At 49.7% G+C, this 24,303-nt stretch overlaps 1 protein-coding gene across 1 annotated transcript in view; it reads left to right on the top strand.

Moving 5' to 3' along the window:
• The window catches only part of Plxdc1 (plexin domain containing 1), a 59,312-nt gene that overhangs the window by 10,973 nt on the left and 24,036 nt on the right, over window positions 1-24,303 (top strand). The window contains 5 exon segments of the mRNA NM_001107046.1: window positions 14,101-14,244; window positions 14,518-14,587; window positions 15,146-15,268; window positions 15,788-15,906; window positions 16,907-17,006. Coding sequence (NP_001100516.1) covers window positions 14,101-14,244; window positions 14,518-14,587; window positions 15,146-15,268; window positions 15,788-15,906; window positions 16,907-17,006 — 556 coding nt within the window.

Genomic DNA, 24,303 nt, shown 5'->3' with positions numbered 1-24,303 from the left:
TTTTGACCTTGTCATCCGTGTGTGTGTCTCTGTCTGTCTGTCTGTCTGTCTGTCTGTCTGTCTGTCTGTCTGTGTGTTAAAGAGTGTTCACTATCACCCCAGCATTCTGAAATCATAGTTGGCTGCCCAAGCCAGCCTGGAATTTGCTCTGTAGGCCTGGCTCACCTCCAACTGGAGCAACCGCACTGTTGTGGGGTATCCACGAGAGAAGACTGATCAGATATGGGGTTAAGCCAATATAAAGTCTTTATTGCGTAGCTGGTGTCTACACTGGGTGTTTGGGCAGCCCCGAGCCTTTCTCAGGAAGAGCTTTTAAGAACAAAAACCATACCCTGGGTTGACATACTTTAGTTAACAAGAACAGTTAGCCAGAAGCAGAGCTACAGAAACCAAATGGCAGAGCTGGTACGTTAGAGACTTTCCCAAAACTATGGACTTCAATGGGTTAGGTCTACGTTTACATTTTGGCAGGTGGTGCTATCTGTGTGCTGAGTTTAAGGCCTGAATGATATCTCCATCATGGAGTCAGTCATGCTAAGGTCTCAGGGCCCTGTTATACACCTGGCCAGGTTTTTGAAAATCTTCCTTCTTGTGTGTCATGGATGGAAGGTCCTTTCTCACTAAGGGGATTTCATAAACTTTGAGGGTTTGGTTCTGTGTTTTGTTTCCGTCTTCTCTGTCAGTTCACATTTTGAGATTTCATTCATTCAGGTGGCATCAGTATTGGCACTGATGTTGATTGTCGTTGTTTTGGTTTTGGTTTTCAAAGTCAGGGTTTCTCTGTCTCTGTGTATCCCTAGGGTTCACTCTGTAGACCAGGCTGGCTTTGAACTCAACAGATCCACTTGCCTCTGCCTCCTAAGTCCTGGGATTAAATGGGTGTGCCATCACTATCTGGCTTTCTAATGTTGGCTTTTAAAATGCTGAATTAAGATGTTCTTCTCGGGGTTGGGGATTTAGCTCAGTGGTAGAGCACTTGCCTAGCAAGCACAAGGCCCTGGGTTCGGTCCCCAGCTCCGAAAAAAAGAAAAGAAAAAAAAAAAAAAAGATGTTCTTCTCAATGCCTGAACTTTTTGGTTCCCTTACCATTGTACCTGACATTAATGACTTCCTCAGCAGGCCCTCATCCCAGCCCTGAGGTGAGCTCTCAAAGGACACAGCCCACTCACTTCCCATTCCAGCTTGCTTTCTGGAACAGTCAGAACTGAGGAGCAGGGTAGGTGTGGAAGAATGGTGGCATGGAGAGCCAGCCCATGAGTTCCTAAGGAAGGAACTCCTGTCTCCTCACCCCATACCTCATTGCTTTCTTGAACTCTGGATTAACTACTGATACCTGCTCAGGCTCCAGACATGATGGTTGGAAGGGTCATGTCCCAGCCTGCAGGAAGAGGACGTCACAAGAAGTAACCACAGAGACACAAACTTCTGGAAGCAATTGTCTGTGGGTGTCTAGAAGGACCAGCTGCGTTTGGTGAGCCCTGGGGACTCACTAACACCAAGGCTTAAAAACAAATACACATTCTTGGGCTCCACTCTGGACAGATTAGTTCTGAAGCATTGAAACCTGGGGGTTTGTTTCTTTACAGTACCCCACATGGTGCTGGAGAGATGGCTCAGTGGTTAAGAGCACTGGCTGCTCTTCCAGAGGTCCTGAGTTCAAATCCCAGCAACCACATGGTGGCTCACAACCATCTGTAATGAGATTTGATGCCCTCTTCTGGTGTGTCTAAAGACAGCTACAGCATAATTATATATAATAAATAAATAAATCTTTAAAAAAATCTGCATGCCTGTTGGGAGGAAGCAGCAGGTGGCAGGAAGATTACTACCAGTTCAGAGCCAGTTTGGACTATGTAATAAGTTGTGCATCTTGTCCCCAGTTTCCTGAAATAACAGCTGCAATGCCAGGCTTTTGAGGTACCATTGTGGCAATACTTGAACACCATCTGGAGGCCTCAGGACTCCCTCGACAGCCACACAGCAAGAGCCACTGCAGCTGGGTGTGGCGGCCACACCTTTAATCCAGTATTGGAGAGGCAGAGGCAGGCAGATCTCTGAGTTTGAGGCCAGCCTGGTCTACAGAGTTCCAGGACAGCCAGGGCTACACAGAGAAACTCTGTCTCTAAACAAACAAACAAAAACAAGTAAACAGTGAGTCAATTTTAAAAAGAGGCTACACTATAGAACAAGGCCGGCTGGGGGAAGGGTCCTCTGTAGCGTTGTCCCCAGCTCCACTTAAGAGGTGAGATTGGAGGATGAAGGCTTAAGATGAAGTCTGTCTGGAAGGAACTTCAGCCGCCACACCAGGAAGAGCCTCCCATCCTTAGTGGGATGGAGTGACACTTGCCTGGACACAAATAAATCCAGGGGCTTAAGGCTTCCGTGGGTCCGTGACTCAAGCACAGCCCCTGAGGGAAAGGCTCCTCCCTGCAGTGGGCTGGGGTGAGTCAGGAGCAGGGAGCCTCTGCCAAAGAAGGAGGCGGGAAAGCAGCTGCTAATGGAAACCCATGACGGCTAGGGACCAGAGCCAGGGCTCTGGGATCGCGCAGGCTGTCTTGTGGCTCTTTTGAGTCCCTTTCAGGTGCCTCTCTAGAGCTGGGAGGGGCCGGGGGACTGTAGAGGGGACAGTTAAGAGACCTGATCCCTGGCAACATGGAGGGAGCCGGTACTTCCTGTGCAGGGAAAGCTCTAGATGTGGCTGTTTCCTGGCAGCCACAGGGCCGTGAGGAGCCTGAGGAACCCTCTCACTTTGCCTCTTGTCTCTTGGCGCCCACACTGCAGTCCCTAGAGGCATTTGTATTGCTTGCCTCCCTCTGACACTTTGTCTGTCACTTGTGATCCCTGCCTGTCCCTGGTAGATACTCCTCTGACAGAGCAAAGGAAGGCGGGGCTCCCCACCTCTAGGTCTCCAATGGTGTTAGAGAGAAGACCCAATCCCAGGGTGGACTCAGGAGCCTCTAAGCCTCTGCTCCAGTGCCCTGCTCACTCACCAGCGCCCTGTGGGAGGGGCTGCCCGTGTCTCCAGCGACCCTGTCCACATTAGCTCTGCCCTAAGCCACATTTAGCAACACTCCTGCCTGGCCTCTGCTTCAGCTCCTGCCTCCAAGTTCCTGCCCTGACTTCCCTCTTGCTGCGCTGTTACCTGCAGGTAACCTGTCCTCCTTCCCTTGCTTTTGGCTGTGGTATTTTACACGGCAACAGAAAAGCCTAAGACTGGGGGTTGGGGATTTAGCTCAGTGGTAGAGCGCTTGCCTAGGAAGCGCAAGGCCCTGGGTTCGGTCCCCAGCTCGGAAAAAGAGAACCAAAAAAAAAAAAAAAAAAAAAGCCTAAGACTATCTGGCTAAACTGATGACCCGAGTTCGATCCACATAGCGAAATGATCCTACTCCCACAAGTTTCCCCTGAGCTTGTCACTAAAGAGACAGATGGGTTTTTACTTATTTGGTCTGAGACAGGGTTTCTCTGTGTAGCCCTGGCTGTCCTGGAACTCTGGAGACCAGGCTGGCCTCGAACTCACAGACATCCAACTGTCTCTGCCTCCAGAGTCTTGGGGTTAAAGGTGTGTGCACCACCACCACCCAGCCATATATTGAATATGTATATGTGTATATATATATGTATGTATCTGTAGTGTGTATGTGTATGAATATGTAGTGTGTATGTGTATGTATATTATAAATTTTTTTTTTTGGTTCTTTTTTTCGGAGCTGGGGACCGAACCCAGGGCCTTGCGCTTCCTAGGCAAGCGCTCTACCACTGAGCTAAATCCCCAACCCATAAATTTTTTTTTAACTCAGAAGTTGTTTGCAGAAGAGAGAAAACACAGGGCATTTTCACCTTCTAACAGGTTGCTCTTGTGATAACCACGCTAGTCATTCAAGAACTTCATGAATCTCTCCTAAGGACCACACCATTCTGAAAGGTCCTGTCAGTGATATATTTTGGATCAGAGTTTCTTACCTTGAGCACAGCTGAGGTGAGAGGAAAACAGGAGATAATGTTAAATGAACCTTTCCTGAGTGCAGGTCTCTGTCACAGCCACCTCATGGGCAAGCGTTTCTTTCTTTTAGTTACTGTGTGTGTGTGTGTGTGTGTGTGTGTGTGTGTGTGTGTGTGTGTGTGTGTGTGTTTAGTGTGTCTGTGTGTGTGTCAATGCCATCACAAATGTGCAAGGGTCACAAATGTGCTTTCAGGAATTGGATTTCTCCTTTACTATGTGGGTTCAGGGGACAGAATGACCATCTCAGTCTCAGTGCCTTTACCCACTGAGCCATCTGGCCAGCTCAGGACAGGTGTTTCAGATGTTTCATTTTCTCTTGATCCAGAGTGGACAGAGGATGCCTCCTGCCTAAGGTCATGCATCTAATGAGTGGCAGAGTCCAGACAGGAAGGCCAGGCCAGTTCTTAGCCACCATCTCCCAGAGGATGAAAGATGTGTTGGCAAACCTTTTTAAAGGACTTATCTATTTCATGTACGTGGGTGCACTGTCTCTGTCTGCAGACACACCAGAAGAGGGCATCGGATCCCATTACAGATGGTTGAGAGCCACCATGTGGTTGCTGGGAATTGAACTCAGGACCTCTGGAAGAGCAGTCAGTGCTCTTGACCACTGAGCCATCTCTCCAACCCCAATCTGCCTTTAAAAAAAACCTTGAGGGTTTTATACATATGTGGGCTCTGATTCTGTAGGTCTGGGGTTAACTCAGGATGCTGCCCTCTCTTACCTTCCCCACTTTCTTTTCTAGTTTATTTAAGAGTTTCCCTCCTTAGCTCTGGCAGTCCTGGAGCTCACTCTGTAGCTAAAGCTGGCCTTGAACGGGTAGCAACTCTCCTGCCTCAGCTTCCCAATACTAAGATCACAATGAGCCCTCCATATGTGGTTTTTTGTTTGTTTGTTTGTTTGTTTGTTTGTTTTTGAGACAGAGTCTCACTGTGTAGACTTGGCTGGAATGGCCTAGTCTTCCTTGAACTGACAGAGATCTGTCTATCTTGGCCCTCTGAAGCTCTGATTTTCATGAAGCTCTCACTTTGTTCTCCCCCCCCCCCCCCCCCCGGAGCTGGGGACCGAACCCAGAGCCTTGTGCTTCCTAGGCAAGCGCTCTACCACTGAGCTAAATCTCCAACCGAAGCTCTCACTTTGTAGAGAGGCCTTGAACTCTGCCTGCTTCTGCCTCCCAGGCAGTAGGATTGAAGGCTTGCACACCACGCCCAGGAGAACTCGGCACTTCTAACAGGCTCCTCCATGGCTTTGCTGCTGATGTCCCCAGGAATGTTTTGAATAGCTGAGATCTAAAACACATTCCTGAATTCTTTCAACCCTCACCAACTGGGGCGATCGGGAGACCCTCTCTCAGCGGCACTTCCAGGGTTGGCCCCAGCTGCCTAAACGCTATCCTGACAAGCCTGGCTGGCCAGTCAATCTCTCCTGACAGCTCTGCGGGTGCCCCTGGTTGCTTGCCCAGAATGCCTACCAGCCAACTGGCTGGCAGGTGATGGGCTGATTGTGAGAGCTCAGCTGGAGTTTCTTTTCCAGCAACATCTTAGGCTCAGCCAAGGTAAATACAGTCCTGCTGTCAGAACGGAGTGCCTGGGAGGAGGAGGGCACATAAGCAATTTGAGAGAGAAGAACTCTTGTCATGCAGATAATAGGATGGGGGGGAATGTTTGAGGAGATAGCCTGTGCTGTCAAAACATTTCGTGGAAAGGTCCAACGAAATCATATAAGAACTCACACTTACCCGACACCTGCTGCGGGCACCGGCTGTGAGCTTTGTGTTGTCCTGCTCAGTGGAAGCCTTGGAAGCCTTTCAAGAGTGCAGCACTGTAACCAGGGAGAAGGGTGATGCTTGACACCAACCATTGTCATGTTTGGGTTTTGAACCTGGTTCGGGCTGACACCTAAGCCCACGCACTTTATCTTGGAACAGTCATTTTCTAATGGTGCCCCCACAGAACCCCAAGAATTCCTGGAGGAGTCTCGCAGGCTGCTATGGGGTGGAGGGTGCTGGAGAAGGTGTCAGAAGGCACAGAGTGGCTTCACTGTAGTGTGCTGTAGGTGCTGAGCTGCCAAGAAGGAAAAGGAGTCTGAACTCACCCTGTGGCTGTGAATCAGGGGGATCACTGATGTGTGCACACGTCAGGATACTGTCTCCTTGTTACACTGACCGACCCTCTTTGTAATGCAAAACCAATTCTGCGTCCAGTCCCCGCACCTAGGGACCAGCCTCCAGGGGAACAAAGAACAGGTATGCAGTGATGGTCTGTGGACGGTGTGAGCTCCTTGACCTGTTCATCCTGAGTGAGGCACACAGTATTGAGTACTATGTTACCTGGACATAGTATGTTTGTGTACTGTGTTAACTGGCCAGGGAGACCAACTAGGGCTTGCTTCCCTGCCCCACCCCCATTTCTCTCTGTCTCTCTCCCTCCTCTAGAAGGGCTGGCCGTGATGCCTCTGAAGTGCCAGCTTGGTGCCGTGCCAGCACCACAAACGCCACCTCCTCCTCTTCCTCCTCCCTTCCCCTCCTCCCTCTTCTTCCTTCCTTCCCTCCTTTCCTTCCCTTCCTTCCTTCCCTCCATCCCTTCCTTCCTTCCTTCCTTCCTTCCTTCCTTCCTTCCTTCCTTTCTTTGAGATAGTATCTCATACAATCCAGGCTGGCTTCAAACTTGCAATGTAGCCAAGGCTGTCCTCAGGTTCCTGATTCTCCTGCCTTTACCTCCCAAGCACTGGGATCACAAACGTATCACCAGGCCCTGCTCTTTGCATTAATTAGAATGCACATTCAGCTCTCATAGCAAATAAATGCCTTAATGGTTGGGCCTTAGGACACAAAGTAAACCTCTTTCATCCCAGAGAGCGGCATGAGCAAGTGCCTATCAAGGAGTCTCCGTGGTGTGGGGAGTGTCCCTCTGCCTTGTTGCTCTGCGCTCTGCAACCCTGCCTCCCATTTCTTTTGTAATCTATGGTGGATATTTCGGTTGTAGCCATCACATCTGAATCCCATTTAGGTTGTGGGGAGGGCACAGAACTCTGCTGCTCTCCCATTGGTCATGCATAGCTGTGTAGCTGTCCCTAGCTAGGAGGACTGGTGGAGGTGCAGTCAGACTAGGTGGCCTGTGACTAGCTAAAGTAGTGCATCTGCTATTGAAGTGAGATGGGGACAGTGGTTGCCGGGAGACCATTGTCTGTCTCTGCCATAGTGGACATCATCCATCAAGACTGCTGGGGCAGGTGGCAACGACATGATAACGGGGCTGGGAAGTGTCCCTGAGGTTCATTCCAAACTATGGCCCTCTGCTCTAGTGTTCAGGCAAGAAGCCAGCTGTGGTTGGCTTTGTGTGAGAACAAACAAGCAAACATGGTAACCAAAGAACTCCTGCCCAGAAACTTGGTTTTCTCATCTCTCTTGCTGTTCACATTTGTGCTGTTTAATGAAGGGCTGCCGGGGTCCTTCTGGAGGTCTTTCTTCTGGTCACCCCATAGGGAAGACTGTTCCATGTAAGGTCCCTTCGGTTCCTAGCAGCCACCCTAGCAATGCCACTGAGGTGGTTAGACAACTGTTGGGAGTCAGAGCTGCTTACTCTGCCTCCTGTCTCATTGCTGTTCTTCAGTTATGACATGAATAAATGTGTGTGCTAGAGCGGGAAGCAGAGAGCTGTCTGCTGTCTGTGGACCAGTGTCTCCTGTGGACAGGGCAAGGCGGCAGCTTTAGCTCAGCTCTCCAACCACCAGCTCCTCACCCATTCAATTTTACTCTCCCTCTGGAAGGATCAGGAAGCTTGGAAGACAGGATCTGGTTTGAGCTGCAGAAGCAATGGATGACGGGTGTCCACTGGGGAGGAGGGTGTTGAATCATGTAACCTCGGGTTTCCAGTCAGTGTGGCTGAGGGAGCACCAGGTGGCAGAACATGGCAGGTATGGTCTGAGAAGAGGCAGACATTCTTGGATGGGGTCAGGGAACCCTAAAACACATCTGCAGCTGGGCATGGTCCACACATACACAGCAAGACTTGCAAGGCCCAGCCATCCTAAGATGTGCGTGGCCCCTCAGTGGTTAAGGAGATCTTGTAATCCACGGATCAGGATACAAGTCAGCCATCTTGTATCTACAAAATAACCAGGCTTAAAACCAATGGTGAGGAAAACAGAGAAGGCTCAAATACTTGATCTTGGTCTTGAGGCACATTACTAATCAATTGTGTCACCGAGACACCAGGGTCTGCTTGCCTTACTCCGGTCCTTACTTCCTCTTGAGGCCGGGACTCCTCAGGCCAGGACCCCTCAGGTGGCCCAGTCAGACTGAAGCCAGGTCTTGCCTTCTAAATTTCCTGAATGACCTTAAAGCCATGACCTTTCTGAGCCTGAGCAAGGAGATGTCCTACCTCAGTGGCCGTGGGCAGCTCTCTCCAGCCCTGCCGTGGTCCCAGTGTGAGGAGACCTTGATGACAGGAGACCTCTGTGTGTCTGTGTGTCAGTCCTCCCCCACCCCTGTCCTGCTGCTAGACCCCTGTCACTTGCTCTCACAATCTTCCTCAGCCCTGAAAACATCACTTTCTTTCTTTTTTTTTTTTTCTCTCTCTTTTTTCTTTTTTTTCGGAGCTGGGGACCGAACCCAGGGCCTTGCGCTTGCTAGGCAAGCGTTCTACCACTGAGCTAAATCCCCAACCCCTAAGCATCACTTTCTTAGAGAAGAGATTCAGAAACAAAGGTGTCAGCCTTTGTACAGAATGGCCTCACTGTGGAAATGTGTTCCAGGGATGAGGATTCCCTGAGGAAGGAGCCATTTCTTCACTGATGGCTTCTGGTGATAAGAAGACATTCTTTTTTTTTTTTTTTTTTTTTTTTTTTTTTTTTTGGTTCTTTTTTTCCGGAGTTGGGGACCGAACCCAGGGCCTTGCGCTTCCTAAGCAAGCGCTCTACCACTGAGCTAAATCCCCAACCCCTAAGAAGACATTCTTGTTCTTTGCCGCGTGGCTTGGGAACATTGACTTTGAGATTGTTCAACTGTGTCACATCTTTCAGGTACAGGTGATGAGATGGAAGGGACTCTGTCCCTAAACCCCATCTGCCTCCATAAAGGACCCATAGTTATTCCAGTGTGAGAGGCACTTGATGCTGTCTTTTTGAGTTTCACTTTGTTGGCTGGGGCTGCCTTGAAGACATGGCCCTCCCACCTCGGCCTCCCGAGAAGCTGTGATTCCAGATGTGCACCACAGCCCCTCGTGATGGGAAAGATTTTAATTCTTAATGGAGAAGTGTCTCAGGTCACCTTCTAGTAAGACAGCTGCTGGAAGTGTATAGTGTAGTGTGTATCTTTCCATACATGTATATGTGTGTCTAGGCCTAAACATGCATGCACCCTTGTGCTTGTATGTGCATGTGTGACTGGAGTGTGGGTACATGTGAGGTACATGTGTGTGTGTACCCTCTGTGTCTATGTCCTGAAGGCCTGCATGCTTCAGGATCTGCCAACAAGAAGGGTGATCACTAGTCAGATATAGTCCCTCCCATCTGGAGCAGGCCCTGAGCTACACTTACAGTCATTAGCAACTGGAAGGGCCTGGGACAGAGTTACAGGTGACAGCTCTTTAAATGCCCTTGATCTCAACAAATGCAATCTTTTGTCACCTCAAAGATGTCACTGGAGGGTCCCTAGGGGACTCCAAGAATGAACCCACATACCTCCCTCAAATGCTGCAGCTGGAAGTTGGGCTATCACCCAGCTGTGGACAATGCTATCACTCAGTTGTGAACAATGCTGTCACCCAGCTGTGGACAATGCTATCACCCAGCTGTGAACAATGCTGTAACCCAGCTGTGGACAATGCTATCACCCAGCTATGGAGCTGGCTATCACAGGGTGTGGACCTGGCTATCACCTGGCAATGAACAATGCTATTACAGGCTGTTATCCCATGGTGTACAGGACTCAGAGCCATGGCCCAGCCAGACACATTCCCAGAGTTCCCACTCTCTCTAAAGGAGGTAACAAGAGGTGTGTTGGCATCTGTTTGTGTGTCAGAGTGTGGTAGCTTCTCTCCCATGTTTGGGGGACACTCTTGCCTTGTGAGTCCCGAGAAGCAGGCTGACAGAATCTGACTCCTCTCAGCCACCATGTGCCATCCTCAACATGGCTGTTGGAGTGGGTGGGCCTCAAGGGACTCCCATGAGTCGCTGAAACCTTGTTTTCTCCTGCTGTCATACCTGCATGGTAACATGATCTGTGTCTGGAGCCAATGATAGAAGCTATAAAACAGACGGCTCTTGTGCAGACCTTGTGTCCTGTGTCCTGCTCAGCAAACCCTGCTCTGGGCCAGAGCTCCCTAGAGGAATGCAGCCCCTGACCTGAGGGTACTCACATCCTATAGGTATAAAAGTCAGTAAAGGGGGGCTGGAGGGATGGCTCAGAGGTTAAGAGCACTGGCTGCTCTTCTGGAGGACCCAGGTTCGATTCTCAGCACCCACATCATGGCTCACAATAGTCTGGAACTCCAGTTCCAGGAGAGCTGCTGTCTTCTTCTGGCCTCGTCAGGTACCATGTACATACCTGGTACACAGACATATATGCAAGTAAAAAGTAGACCTTAGACTTTCAGTTGTGAGCCTAGCCTTTAACAGTTTAGCCATCTCTTCAGCCCAGAAGTAAGTAAATCTTAGTGAAAGAAAACTTGAAGAAGCCAAATAAGAAATCTCTAGGCCAGATAAGAAATCTCTGAGGGAGAGACTCAGAGTGTGGGATAGCCTCTTGAGGGAGTGACCTCTTACTGAGTAGAGTTATATACTCGACTCAGGCCCCAGACAGAGTCTCATGCAGCCCAGGCTAGCCTCAAACTCACTTGTAGTTGAGGATGGCAGTAGTTCTGGGATTCTAGGCATTTGTACCAGGCCTGGTTGAGGAGCCATCTTTTGACTGGATCATGGGGAAAACTATTTTAAGGACAGGAGACACCGAGGCCCTGAGGCAGACAAGTGTTGATGATTTCCAGAACGGAGAGAAGCCCAACAGGCAGAAACCCAATAAAACAGGGAGAGAAAGGAGGGTGCAGAAGACGGGGTAGGGCAGGGAATCAGACCACTGCCATCTGGAAGGGTTTGTTTAGGTGACGGGCTTCAGAGACTTAAGAGGCATCCGTCCAACATGTCATCCAGAGCCTAGGCCATTCAGCTCTGTGCTCTTCCAGGCTTAGGACGTGGCACTTGCCCTAACTTACGTGTGGTTCTGGCACTCCAGCTATCAGGGCTTCGTGCCAGATAGGATAAGGAAAAAGCTAACGGGGACAACAGTTAAATCGGATTTCTTCCCAAAGACCCCACCAAAACCTCAACAGCCAGTAGTTAGCTTTCTGTTTTGCTTTTGTTTACTGGATATGTCGCTTACTGTAATGCTTCATTAGTGAAGAGGGATGGGGAATGCATGCTGGCTAGATGACGCTCGATTGTGGCCCGCAGGGCTTTGTACATTGTGGTAAGAGGCCCAGCATTCATTCTCTCTAGCTGGGCGCCAGGGTGTCCTAAGTGGGGCAGTGACAGGGAGAGAAGCAAACATCTCCAGGTTGTCCTCACGGAACCACAGCAGCGCACAGCTAAGGGTGCCTGAATTCATTTTCTGCCATAAGAAAACATTCATTCTCTCCCAGGCCTAGTGTCTGAAGCCAGCCTCCCTCTGGAGGCCCTTGGAAGAGCCTCTCCTGCCAGCCTCTTAGCTCCTAATGACTCCTGGGCATCCCTGACCCTCCTTGGTCTAAGGACATCAGCCCAATCTCTGCTTCCATGGTCACATGACTTCCTGGCTCTCATTTCCTGGATCTGGCTCTTGTCCTCCAGTGATAAAGACAGCAGCTGGGCTGCCGTGGCTCATGCCTTTAATCCCAGCAGGCAGGTGGATCTCTGAGTTCAAGGCCAGCCTGGTTTACAGAGCCAGTTTCAGGACAGCCAGGGCCACACAGAGAAACCCTGTCTAAAACAACAACAACAAAGACAGCAGCCATTGAATCAAGCTTCTCTAGTCCAGGGCAACCTTGACTCTACTTCCCTGTAGGGACTCTGCTTTCTAGGAAGGGCACCTTCGTAGGTGCTGGAAAATGGGATTGGATGTACCATTAGGAATGCTGAGCTTAAAGCCACCGCAGCATGCCCAAGGATCTGAATGTCCTTCCCACTCCTCCCCTCTGTGCCAGCCAGGCCTGTAGCCCGAGATCAGATTTATTTTCAAATTCTCCACCCACTGCAGGGAACCCATCCGTCACTAGTCTCTTAGTCACAAGAGGGCAGGCACATCGTGCCTCAAACGCAGTGCAGTTTGTTGAAATTTCTTCTGTTGCTCTCCTTGGACCAAACCCTGTGCCTTGCATGTGTTCTCCACCGAGCTGCGTCCCAAGCTGGCTTTTGCTTGCTTTGTGTTTATTTCTTTTATTATTCCTTTTTATTTTGAGGCAAGGTCTGAAAAGTTCACCCGGGCTGACCCAGACTCTTTGTAGCTCTGGCTGGGCTTGAACTCGTGAGCCTCCTGCCTTAGCCTTCCAAGTCCCTAGGATTTCGAGCCTGTGTCGCCTGACTCCCACACACTTTCTGACCAGGTGAGGGAGAACCTTGGTCCACAGGTACAGAGGTGACTTGCTTATTCCTGTATGTCAGGGGCTCAAGTTGAAGCTGAATCGGTCATTGAAAGCAGCATGGTCGTACACGCCTGAAATCCGAAGCACTTGAGAAGCAGAAGCAGGATATTGGGAGTTCAAGGCCAGCCTTGGCTACATAGCAAGTTCTAGACCAACCTGAGCTATGCAATGGAGACCGTGTGTTAAAATCAACCTGTGCAGTAGTGGCACACACCTTTACCCCCAGTCCTTGGGAGGCAGAGACAGGATCTCTGAGTTTGAGGCCAATCTGGTCTACAGAAGCCAGCCGGGGCTACACAGAGAAACCCTGTCTCAAAAACAAAACAAAACAAAAACCAACAAGGTGTGTGTGTGTGTTGGGTGGGGAGGAGACTTGATTTCCTTTTTTCAAAATTTTAAGCTTTTTTTTTTTTTTTTTTTTTTTTTTTTTTTTGGTTCTTTTTTTCGGAGCTGGGGACCGAACCCAGGGCCTTGCGCTTCCTAGGTAAGCGCTCTACCACTGAACTAAATCCCCAGCCCCAATTTTAAGCTTTTTAAAAAAAAGGTTTGTTTCTTTTTATTTATGTGAATATGCATGCCCGCAGAGACCAAATCCCTTAGAGCTGGCATTATAGATGGTGCGAACCTTGCAGTGTGGGTGCTGGGAACTGAACTCTGGTCCTCTGCGAGAGCGGCAAGCACTGTTGGTTAACAGTGAGCTGTCTCTCCAGCCAGAGCTGGCCTCTATTAAACTGTGTTGCAGCCTGCCAGTAGCAGGTGATCCCAGCAAGCACCCCCACCCCACCCCACGCCGCCAATGTTCCTTTACTCGACCCCCTCAGCCCACCCTAAGCCCTATCACGGGAAGCTCTTGTCAGAACTCTGCTTCTCTGAAGACATACAATGGCTTCCACTGGGCTCAGGCCAAGCGCTGGTTAGGCAGTTGGCTGCTCAGCAGGAAGAATACGGTTTGTTCTGCCACGTCTGCAGCCTGATTAATGGTCCATGATGCCCAGGGCATCACCGCAGCCGAGGGAGCCTTGGGAGCCTTTGACCTCTTTGATGCTGCCTTCTGTGAGGTGCTCTTGGGCCAGCTCCAGGAAGCGCTGAGACAGCCCAGAGCACTGGCTTTCCCCTTCTGTCTGCCAGCTACTTCCCTGGCCTGCTATAAGTGTTGGCCCCAGATGCTCCTCTGAGGGAGACTGTGGAAAGAACCCAGCCTGCTGTGGTATCTGCATCAGCCACACAAAGAGATGCAAAATTATCCCCTGAGGAATTCCTTGCTTCTCTCCTCCATCTGGTGACTGCAGCGAGAGCACTACTGTTTTCTCGACTCTGCTCATGCCTCTGTGTCTACCTTCCATTGCCTGGGTCCCGCCTCCGCCAACAGACTAGCAACTCTCCAAGATGGAGATATTGGGAAGTCTGGGTAAGGAGGGCAGAGGATGGCGCCCTGCTTGCCTGGCTCCTCCCACCACCTACGGGTTCTGTCTCTTTCCCTGCAGGAGGACAACCATAACTACTATGTTTCCCGTGTCTATGGCCCTGGTGAGCAACGAACAAGAGATCTGTGGGTAGACCTGAGTGTAGCCAACCGGAGCCACGTGAAGGTCCACAGGATCCTCTCAAGTTCTCACCGACAGGCTTCGGTGAGTGCCTAGGCCTAACAGAATAGTCTGGGCAGAGAAGCTCAGGGCTAGGCCAGCAATGGCTGCCTGGGAGTACGCATAGTTATGGCCTGAGATTTATAATTGGGCTGGGTTCTGTCAGCGGAAGCACAGTGGGGTACCTAGCTATAATCCTAGGGGGACTCTACCCTAGATATGCCTATGCCCACACTATTCAGACAAGTCTGGTGCAGGGAGGGTGAGCAGTGTTTAGCTGACCGTACCACCCATGGGGACTCTCTCCTGTCCCTGCAGAGAGTGGTCTTGTCCTTTGATTTCCCTTTCTATGGGCATCCTTTGCGGCAGATCACCATAGCAACCGGAGGTAAGGACAAACCAATGAGGTGGGGGGAGGACTTGGGAGGTCTCAGCCTGACTCAGGGAGGCTCTTGAGGAACTCACTGAAAGCAGGTGGATAGATGGGCTAGGGGAGAAATCAGGGGATGACTTGAGTGTCCCACTGACATCAGGTGATCTGTGTGCAGGCCTGAGTGGGCCTGAGCGTGTGTTCATTTCTCCGCATCCTAACAGCCGGCTTGTGTATTTCTGGGGTCTCTGCTTCTGAAACCCAGGGAGCAAGGACTTGGGTCCCTGTTGATATGAGGAGCCTCTCTGACTTCCTGTTACTTTCCTCCTATTTCCTGAAATAGGAGAGGTTGGGAGTCACTTCCTCTTCCTTCCCCTACCCCTTGTGGTCTGTGCCTACCCAGAGATATGGGGCAAGCATTCTCTAATCTAGGCCATTTTTCTATCTCACCAAGTCCCAAGGCCACTGGGTAGGGAGGAGGTTGAGACCGTCAGACTCTTTTCTAGCCCCTGCCAGTGGGGACGGGGAACCCTAGAGGTAGCCCTTTGAATCACCTCCAATCTTCTCTGTCCTTAGGCTTCATCTTCATGGGGGACGTCCTCCACCGGATGCTCACAGCTACTCAGTATGTGGCACCCCTGATGGCCAACTTCAACCCCGGCTACTCAGACAACTCCACAGTCGCTTACTTTGATAATGGTGAGGTCCGATCTCAGAGTATAGTCCACCCAGCATCAGGGTGGGGCTTCCTGGTCTAACTGTTTTCTGGGAGCCCTCGACCCACAGTCACACAGGCAGGCAGCCACCGTTCCTTCTACCCTGTGCTGTCGTCTCCTCCGTAAGAAGGGTACTGAGGGGGTGCTGCCCAGCCTTGTTGAGCCAGATGAAGATGTCAAAGCTTTCTCGGGGACCTCCTCTACTCACGCTCACGAGCCCTCACTCACGTAGGAGACGGGCACTTCCATGTTTTCATTTTGTTTCCAGGAGTCAGGAGAGGCAAGAAAGAGGTGTGCACATTGTAAGAGATGAGCGATTTGGGGACCTGGAGCAGAAACAGGATCTTTCGGGGGCCTCTATGACTTGGAAGCCAGGCTGGTGCCTGTGGACTGCCTAGTTCCTGCTTCTCCAACTCACAGATGGCTACCATCTCTGATCACTGTATCTGCTGGGTCCCCTGCTCTGACTCCCTGTTCAGCTAGGTCTCTGCTCTCCTCCCAGGGACCGTGTTTGTGGTTCAGTGGGACCACGTTTACCTCCAGGGCCGGGAGGACAGGGGTAGCTTCACCTTCCAGGCAGCCCTTCACCAAGATGGCCGCATTGTCTTTGGCTACAAAGAGGTGAGTGTGTTTTAGAGCCTCTCATTCATCCAGCAAAGCATTGTAGAGGCTCTGTAGTGTGGTGGGGGCGGGGCTTGGTGCCCAGACAGCTCTGGGCTTATCTGGACTTGGTGCTTCTGCAGCTACAAATCTCATCAAGAGAGATGATTACAACGGCAAACGCTGGATTGCCGCAATGACATAAAGGCTCCTGGTGCCAAACGCCTGCTGTGGGGATCTTCACACCGTCAGGGGCCAAGGAAGCCTGATGATGAATAGGGGTGAAGGAAGTGAAGATAAGAGTAGAGTGTATCCGGGGAGAGAATGGCATGTACAAAGGTCCTGTGGCAGGACAGAACATGGTTTATACAAAGCACTAGAGCCTATGGGTCTCAACCTGTGGGTTAGACCCCTTGGGGGTGTTGAATGAACTTTTCACAGGGGTCGCCTAAAACCATGGGAAAAACACAGATTATCTTCGTTCATAACAGTAGCAAAATTATAAAAATGAAAGTAGCAATGGGCTAGTTTTACAGTTGGGGTCACCACAACAAGAGGAGCTGTATTAGAGGGTCACAGCATTAGGAAGGTTGAGAACCAGTGCAATAGAAGGTGGCTTCTCTGGAATGGAGGGTCAGGGGAACAACCAGATGGTCTTTTGAAAAAGCTATTCTGGCTTTAGAGCAAACAGACTGTTGGGGACTTAAAGGAATGCTGGGAGATGGGGTAGGGAAAGGGACGCAGCTTGGCCTTGGGAGAGGAGAGAACTGGGCAGATATGAGAGCCACTGGCTTGACTCACAGTATTTGGAGACGGATGAGAAGAGACGAGGGTAAAGGAAAGAAAGGGAGAAGCCAAGGGCTTCTCTGGCCTGTGAAGAGAGAGGATCAGTGCAGGAGGAAGGGCGGGAGGCCTAGAGTGTGGTTGCAGGTGTCCAGGCCTCGAGCTCTGAGCAGACAGATGGGGTGGAGCTGGGTGGGCACTTTGTGGCCACAGAGGGTTCCTCTTCTTCCTGATGCAGATCCCCATGGCTGTCCTGGACATCAGCTCTGCCCAGCACCCTGTCAAAGCAGGCCTGTCTGATGCTTTCATGATTCTCAATTCATCGCCAGAGGTGCCAGGTGAGTCTCCAGGGGCCTGTGTCTGACCCAGTTCCATCCATACCTGGCTCTCCTTGTTATGGCAGAGGGGTCGTTTTTGCCTCACTGTGTCTAGAGAGAGGCTTTGCCCTGGCTGCTAAGAAGGGGGTCAGGAGCCCCTGTATTCAGCACCTACTGCATTTGCAAAGTCTCCAAAGACTCTCGTGGCAAGAAGAACGCCATCATCCCGACAGTCAGTAAGACTTCCAGAATTCAAACAAAATGGCCTCTAACCCAGGGGATTAACAGGTGACGAGGGTGTGTCAGAGATGAGCACCCCTATACCCTAGCCCTGCTGTGATCTTTCTCCTTTGGCAAACCATGTTCCCTTCAGTCTCAGGTCCTCTGTAACATGGGGGAGGGGTAGTGAGAGGGGATCTTCCTGTAGTGCTGGCCTTTGAGGGGACCTCGGCTTCTCTCCCATAGCTGTTGTCTGACATCTGGCCCACCAGGACAGTGGACCTGTGTTAGAATATCGCCTACACTCAGCTTTACAACTCAGGGCTTTATAAACCAGCACACCAAGGACTTCAGGAGATGGTGTGAGAACCGATGACAGCCCAGTGCTGGCATGCCACAGGTCGAGGACTTTCAAGGCACATGTCATGGTGACGGTGCTTCTAAGACATTCCTCTTCTACACACCCCTGTTGGACACCGTTTCGATGATGCGTAGGCGATGGTGTTGTGTGCCAAGGCAGGGAGGACCCTGTACTGTGGCCGTATTTTTATTCCCCTGATGTAATTGTCATCCCCGAGGCTCACTGTCTCCATCTGCTAACCTAGTCCTAGTCCTGGAAGCTTCCAGCCTCTGTGTAATCTAATCTAGGCCTAGAGTGTTTTCAGTCTCTGAGACCTGCTGCTGAACACGTTCACCCCTTTTTCGTTCTTTTTTTAAAAAAGATTCATTTATTAAGTATACGATGTTCTGCCTGCAGGCCAGAAGAGGGCAACAGATCTCATCACAGATGGTCATGAGCCACCATGCGGATGCTAGGAATTGAGTTTTGGAAGAGCAGCCAGCGTTCTTAACCGCTGAGCCATCTGACCAGACCACCCCCTTTTCTAGTTCTTCCTGAAATCTGGCTGGCTGGTTCAACTTAGGTGCTCTGGCTCAAACGCCTCTCCAAGCTGACTGATTCAGTCTGGCTTTATTCTTGGCCCCTGACTGAATTGCTCTGTTTGGCCTCATACAAACTTTGGCAATGTGTTCTCATTTTCTGGCTTGCTCTGTCTTCACCTGTGTCTAGCTCGTTCTCTCTCTGCAACCTGTCTCTGTATAATTCTCCCAGTAAAACTGCTCTCTCTTTCTCTTTCTCTCTCTCTCTCTGCACTGCCCCTCAAGTAGCTTCCCTTTACCCTCTATTTTTGGGAGACTTGGGTATATCATATTCTGTCAAATCTTTCTCTGATTGGTCACTTTGTCTGCCACTCAGACATCACTTTCAAACATGGGTGCTTTCTTCTACAAACAAACCTTACCTTTATCGTTTGGGATTAAAGGTCGGGCATGTCTGTATTCTAGCCATAGGGATTAAAGGTGTGTGCTAAGGGTGTGTGCTAAGCCACACTACACCTAGAAAAAAGGTTTTTTAGTAAATAACACAGTCTCAGGGTTCACACTGTGATCAAATATCCTGTAATCCGTCACATGCCGGGGAAGTGTTCTGCCACTGAGCCACAGTATTAGTCTTTAATTTCATTCATGAAACAAGATATAGTTTTCCCTTCTTTATTAATTTATTTATTCACTTTACATCCCAGTCCTACACTCACAAATCCCTCCCCGTTTTCCCTTCTTTTTAAATTTTTATGTTGTTGTTTTTCAAGACAGGGTCTCTTTGTAGAAAAGCACTAGATATCCTAGAACTTGCTCTGTAATCCAAGCTGGCCTCAAACTCACGGAGATCCACCAGCCTCAGCCTCCTGAGAGCCAGGATTGAGGGTATGAGCTGCCATGTGGGTACTGGGAACAAAACCTAGGTCCTCTGGAAGAACAGCCAGGGTTCTTAAATGTCGAGACAGCTCTCAGACCATCAGAGTTAATTTTTTTTAATATTTATTTATTACATATAAGTACACTGTCAGTCTTTTCAGACACACCAGAAGAGGGCATCAGATCTCATTACAGATGTTGTGAGCCACCATGTGGTTGCTGGGATTTGAACTCAGGACCTCTGGAAGAGCAGTCAGTGCTCTTAACCACTGAGCCATCTCTCCAGCCCCCAACAAATAGTTTTCTTGTGAGTTTATTATAGGTTCCTTCCTTCCTTTCTTTCTTTAATGTATATGAAATATAGCTATCTTTAGACACACCAGAAGAGCAGAAGAGGGCACCAGATCCAACTTTAAATGGTTGTGAGTCACCATGTGGTTGTTGGGAATTGAACTTAGGACCTCTTAAAGAGCAGTCAGTGTTCTTAACCACTGAGCCATCTCCCCCTTCTTTCTTTTTTTTGAAGAGATAGATTCTCATTGTGCTTCTTCCTGTGTTGGCCTTGAACCGGACTCCAGTGAACCTTCTTCGGCCTCCCAAGTAACTGGTTCTACAGGCAGAATTATAACTCTATTTCTCTTTGTAATCAAGTGTTTCTAGGATAAAACTCAAAAGATAAAGTGCAAATTAGGTTTCTGCACTGTCCTGACCTCTGTCCCCCAGGTCCCCTTCCCAGAGTCACTCAGGGCAAATGGAGTGACTCCATGCCCATTACCTGCATATCAGTTACTTTCCTCTTCCTGTGACAAAATAAACCATAGTGGCAACCTAAGGAATGTGGGTTTGTGCTGGCCCACAGTCTGAGGGATACAGTCCACATGGTGAGGCAGTTGAGGCTGGGGGAGTGTGAGGTGCTGGTCACACTGTGTCTGTCCGTTGTCTGGAAGCAGAGAGTGACACATGGTGGTGTTCAGCTGGGTTCCTTTTCTTTTCTTTTCTTTTCTTTTCTTTTTTTTTTCTGGAGCTGGGGACCCAGGGCCTTGCGCTTCCTAGGCAAGTGCTCTACCACTGAGCTAAATCCCCAACCCCTGGGTTCCTTTTCTTTTCTTTTCTTTTCTTTTCTTTTCTTTTCTTTTCTTTTCTTTTCTTTTCTTTTCATTCAGTCCTGGCCTCTAGTCCATGAATAACACACATCCCAGGCCATTCTCCCTTCCCCAGCTAAACCTCTCTGGAAAAGTCCTTTAGAGCTGTGTCTCCCAGGTGACCCTAAATCTAATTTAGTTGATGATGGAGACTAACTTCCCTGCCCTCGGTATCCATCGGGGATGGGTCCTAGAACCCTTTAAGATCTCACCGTCTGACCATCCGTGGCTAAAAGTACCCACTTCCACCAAGCCCCTGTCCCTTGATCATGTCACAATGTCGTAGGATCTTTGTATATTTCCTGGAGGGCTGTCTCCTGCCTTGGCTGAATGTGTAAGGAGCAGTCTTTGAACTTGTACACAAGGCAACAATTCTTCCTAAAACTGAAGTCTGAGGCTCGCCTAGCTCCATGCTGTGTGGCTTCTATGCAGGCCTTGTTGTTATTTAAGTCCCAATTCTAACCCTAAATGCTAGATTTAGGGCTGGAGGTCAATGAGTGCAACTCGCTGTGGTGTCTGTTGTTAGAAGTGGAGAGGAACTTGGCATGTGGCTCAGTGGTTAGAGCTTTGTGTACCCCGTGCAAGGCCGCAGGTTCCATCCATTGTCAAAGTATCAGGGAGAGGCACATCAGTTCATCTTTCTGAGACAGTATCCCCGGCTTTCACTGAGTTTTAAAGTGGGCCATGTAATACGTGCAAGACCTTGGGCTCACTCCCTAGCACCACAAAAACTTAAATTAAAATAAGCCCCAGCCTCTGCTTTCAGGAGTGATGACTCCTCAATGGTTACAACGCCAGGCTCGTCCTCTAAGTCTGTTCCACTCCGCTCAGCAAACTGGGGATTTACTTGGATTAGATTGAGCTGAGTAGCAGTAACCCCAAATGCCTGAGGCTGAACCTGGCCAGGGAGATCACTCTGCAGAGCTGTTTCCGTGGATACCCCATTGTCCAAGCCCAGAATGGGAGGCCGCTTCTGTCCTGTGCCCGCACTCAGCTCTTTCCTGCCTGAGATGACACAGAGGGGACTGCAGTTCCTGATGTTGGAGATTCCCCGGCGATCTGTGTGCAGTGACATATCTGCAACCTTAGTACTCTGGTGGGAGAGGCAGGAGGATCAAGGGGTTCAAGACCAGGCTGGGAGATGCTGCCTAGAAAACAAAACTAACTAAAACCAGACAGCAAAGACAGAAAACCAAACCAAGCAAGCAGTCTAGGGAGATGACTCAGTAGATAAAATGCTTGCTGTGCTAGCAGGCGTACGAACCTGAGTTCAGATGCCCAGCATCCACGTAAAACCCAGGCATGGTGGGTGGCACGTGCCAGGAATTGTAGCACAGAGGGGGCAGGCACCTTTGAACTTGATGGCTAGCTAGTGTTGCTCCATCAGCAAACTCCAGGTTCAGTGAGAGACTATGTCTCAAAACATGAGGTGAAGAGCAAGAGGGAAATGCTGGCATTGTCCTCTGGCCTTCACATACATGCAAACATATGCACCCCCAACACACACACACACAAGATGCTCCAGCCATTGAGTCCTTCTGACTGGGGGAACTGCGTTTTTGCCCTGCCAGTCTGAATGGGGGAGGTCTCAGGATAACATCACATCCTTCCTGGGACTGGAAGAAGATGCTGAGCACAGCTGGGCTTCTCACCTTTACTCCCCTACCGTAATTGGTAAATCTAAATCGTTGCTCACACTGCGCTGCCGAGTCTGCAGAGAAAAGCTGTGCCTGTCAGCAGCATCTGCTTGCAGAGGCGCTCAAATCTTCCATGGTGGTCCAAATGCTCCTCGTTTGGCTGGGAAGACTGCCAAAACTCCCTTCACTTGTCTTAAGAAACTTTATTTCACCAGGGCGGCGGTGGTGGTGGTGCATGTGTCTTTAACCCCAGTATTCAAGAGGCAGAAGCAGGTGAATCTCTGAGTTTGAGGCCAACCTGGTGTACAAAGAGAGTTTCAGGATAGCTGGGGCTACACAGAGAATCCCTGTCTTGGCAGGGAGAGGAGGAGGGGGGGGAGGGGGGGGAAGAGGAGGAGGAGAAAGCTTTAGTTCGTGGAATTGTCAAAACTGACAGAATGTAAGTTGGCGGAATCAGTTAATAAAGGCCAGACTATCAGAGGCTCTGGATTGTTACATGACCTCTGGATGGCACCTGATGGCCTCAGGCGGTCAGGCACACTACTCCTCCTTTCCCAGAACTTCCTTTCCACATTTGACTTGAGGGCAGATGTGGGTTAGAAGCATGTGTTGTGTCTCCACACTCGTTCCCATAGTCCGGGGGTTTTTGTTTGTTTGTTTTTGTCTTTGATGTTGTTTTGTGTTTTTTGTTGGTTGTTGCTATTATTGGTTTTTTTTTTTTTTTTTTTTTTTGGTTCTTTTTTTCAGAGCTGGGGACCGAACCCAGGGCCTTGCGCTTCCTAGGCAAGCGCTCTACCACTGAGCTAAATCCCCAACCCCACTATTATTGTTTTTTAGAGACAGTTTTTCTCTGTGTAGCCCTGGCTGTCCTGGAACTCACTTACAGACCAGAGATCTGCCTGCCTCTGTCTCCCGAGTGCTGGGATTAAAAGTGTGCACCACCATGCCCAGCTTGTTTGTTTTGTTTTTGACAAGGACTCTGCATAGCCCTGGCTATCCTAGAATTCACTATGTAGACCAGGCTAGCCTCAGACTCACAGAGACCCACCTGCCTCTGCTTCCAGAGTGCTGAGATTAAAGGTGTGCGCCTATACCCAGTTCACTCCCATAGTTCTTTAAAAACATTTTTTCTTAGATTTATTTTACTATTTTATGTGTTTGAGTGTTTTGTATACATGTATGTATGGCATCACGTGAGTGCCTGGTACCCTCATAGGTCAGAAGAGACCATCAGGTTTCCTGGGACTGGAGTTCCTGGTGGTCATTTGCTGTCCTGTGGGTGCTGGGAATTAAACCTGGGACCTTCCTTTGTAAAAGCAACAAGTTCTCGTAACTGCTGAGCTAATTCTCCAGCCCGGTCTCATTGCTCTGAGGGGACCCTCTCCTAAGACCATGGGACCCCAGTAGACGCCTGCCAGATACTAAAGATATTTTTCTTCATTTGAAATAAGGTTTGTTTTGGGGTTTGTTTGTTTGTTTTGGTTTGAGGGTTTGTTTGTTGGTTTGGTTTTTTTTTTAATTTTTCAGTTTTTAGTCTTTTTTTTTGTTTTTTGTTTTTTGTTTTTTTTTGGTGGGGTTTTTTGTTTTGTTTTGTTTTTTTGTTTGATTTGTAGTCCAGTCTAGCCTCAAACTCAGTATCCCCCTGCCTCAGCCTCAAGGTTGCTACTTGGAAATCACATGCCACTACACCTAGCTAGCTGACTACCTGTCATTTTCTGAAGCTTGTTTCCACTGCATCTTCTCGCCCAGACCAAAGGCTGTTTAGCAGGTGAGCTGGTTAGTTCTTGTCAGCTTCACACAAACTTAGACATATTTGAGAAGAGGGATGCTTAACTGAGAAAACGCCTGGGTAAGCCTGGCCCGGAGACAGCACTGGTGGTTAATGATTGATGTAGGAGGCCCCAGGCCACTGTGGGTGATGCCACCCCTGGGCAGTTGGTCCTGGGTTTTGTAGGAAGGACTGAGTAAGTCATGGGGAGCAAGCCAGGGAGCAGTATGCCTCCTCCAGAAGTAGTAAGACGAAACAAACCCTTCCCCCCCACAAGTTGTTTTCGGTGATGGTCTTTTATCACAATAGTGGAACCCTCAGACAGTAGGAAAACAAACACACCATCCTCCAAGTTTCGAATGCTGGTATAATTGTTTACTTTCAAGACAGTTATGCAAATGCTCCCTCTGCCTCTGGCCCCTCCCAACTCATAGCAATCCATCTGGCTTAGCTCCCTGAGTGCTGGGATTACAGACGCGTGCTAGGACACCCAGCTGAAACCTGAGTCTTAAGTAAAATACCCAGGATCCCCTTGTTTCCGATTCTTCTTTTGTAATGCAGTGCACAGGGACATCTGTCTTCAAACTCCAGGGCAAACGAGATGGTCTGGATCTGGGGAGGAGCTCTGACTTGAGCTGGATAGAGCTGGCCCCAGACGGCCAGCACATTGTTGAGTGCTCAAGGCTTAGCAGATGTCCACACTTACATAAGGAATGAGGCTGAAGACACTCACGGTGGTGCTGACTGGGCTCTGCTACAAGTTCCCACTCAACTGCACGTGTCCTCTATTTAAGGCT

This window comes from Rattus norvegicus, chromosome 10 (assembly GCF_021556685.1).
Source record: "Rattus norvegicus strain SHRSP/BbbUtx chromosome 10, alternate assembly SHRSP_T2T, whole genome shotgun sequence".
Classification (NCBI taxonomy): Eukaryota; Metazoa; Chordata; class Mammalia; order Rodentia; family Muridae; genus Rattus; species Rattus norvegicus.
This window is presented reverse-complemented; position numbering and strand designations above follow the sequence as displayed.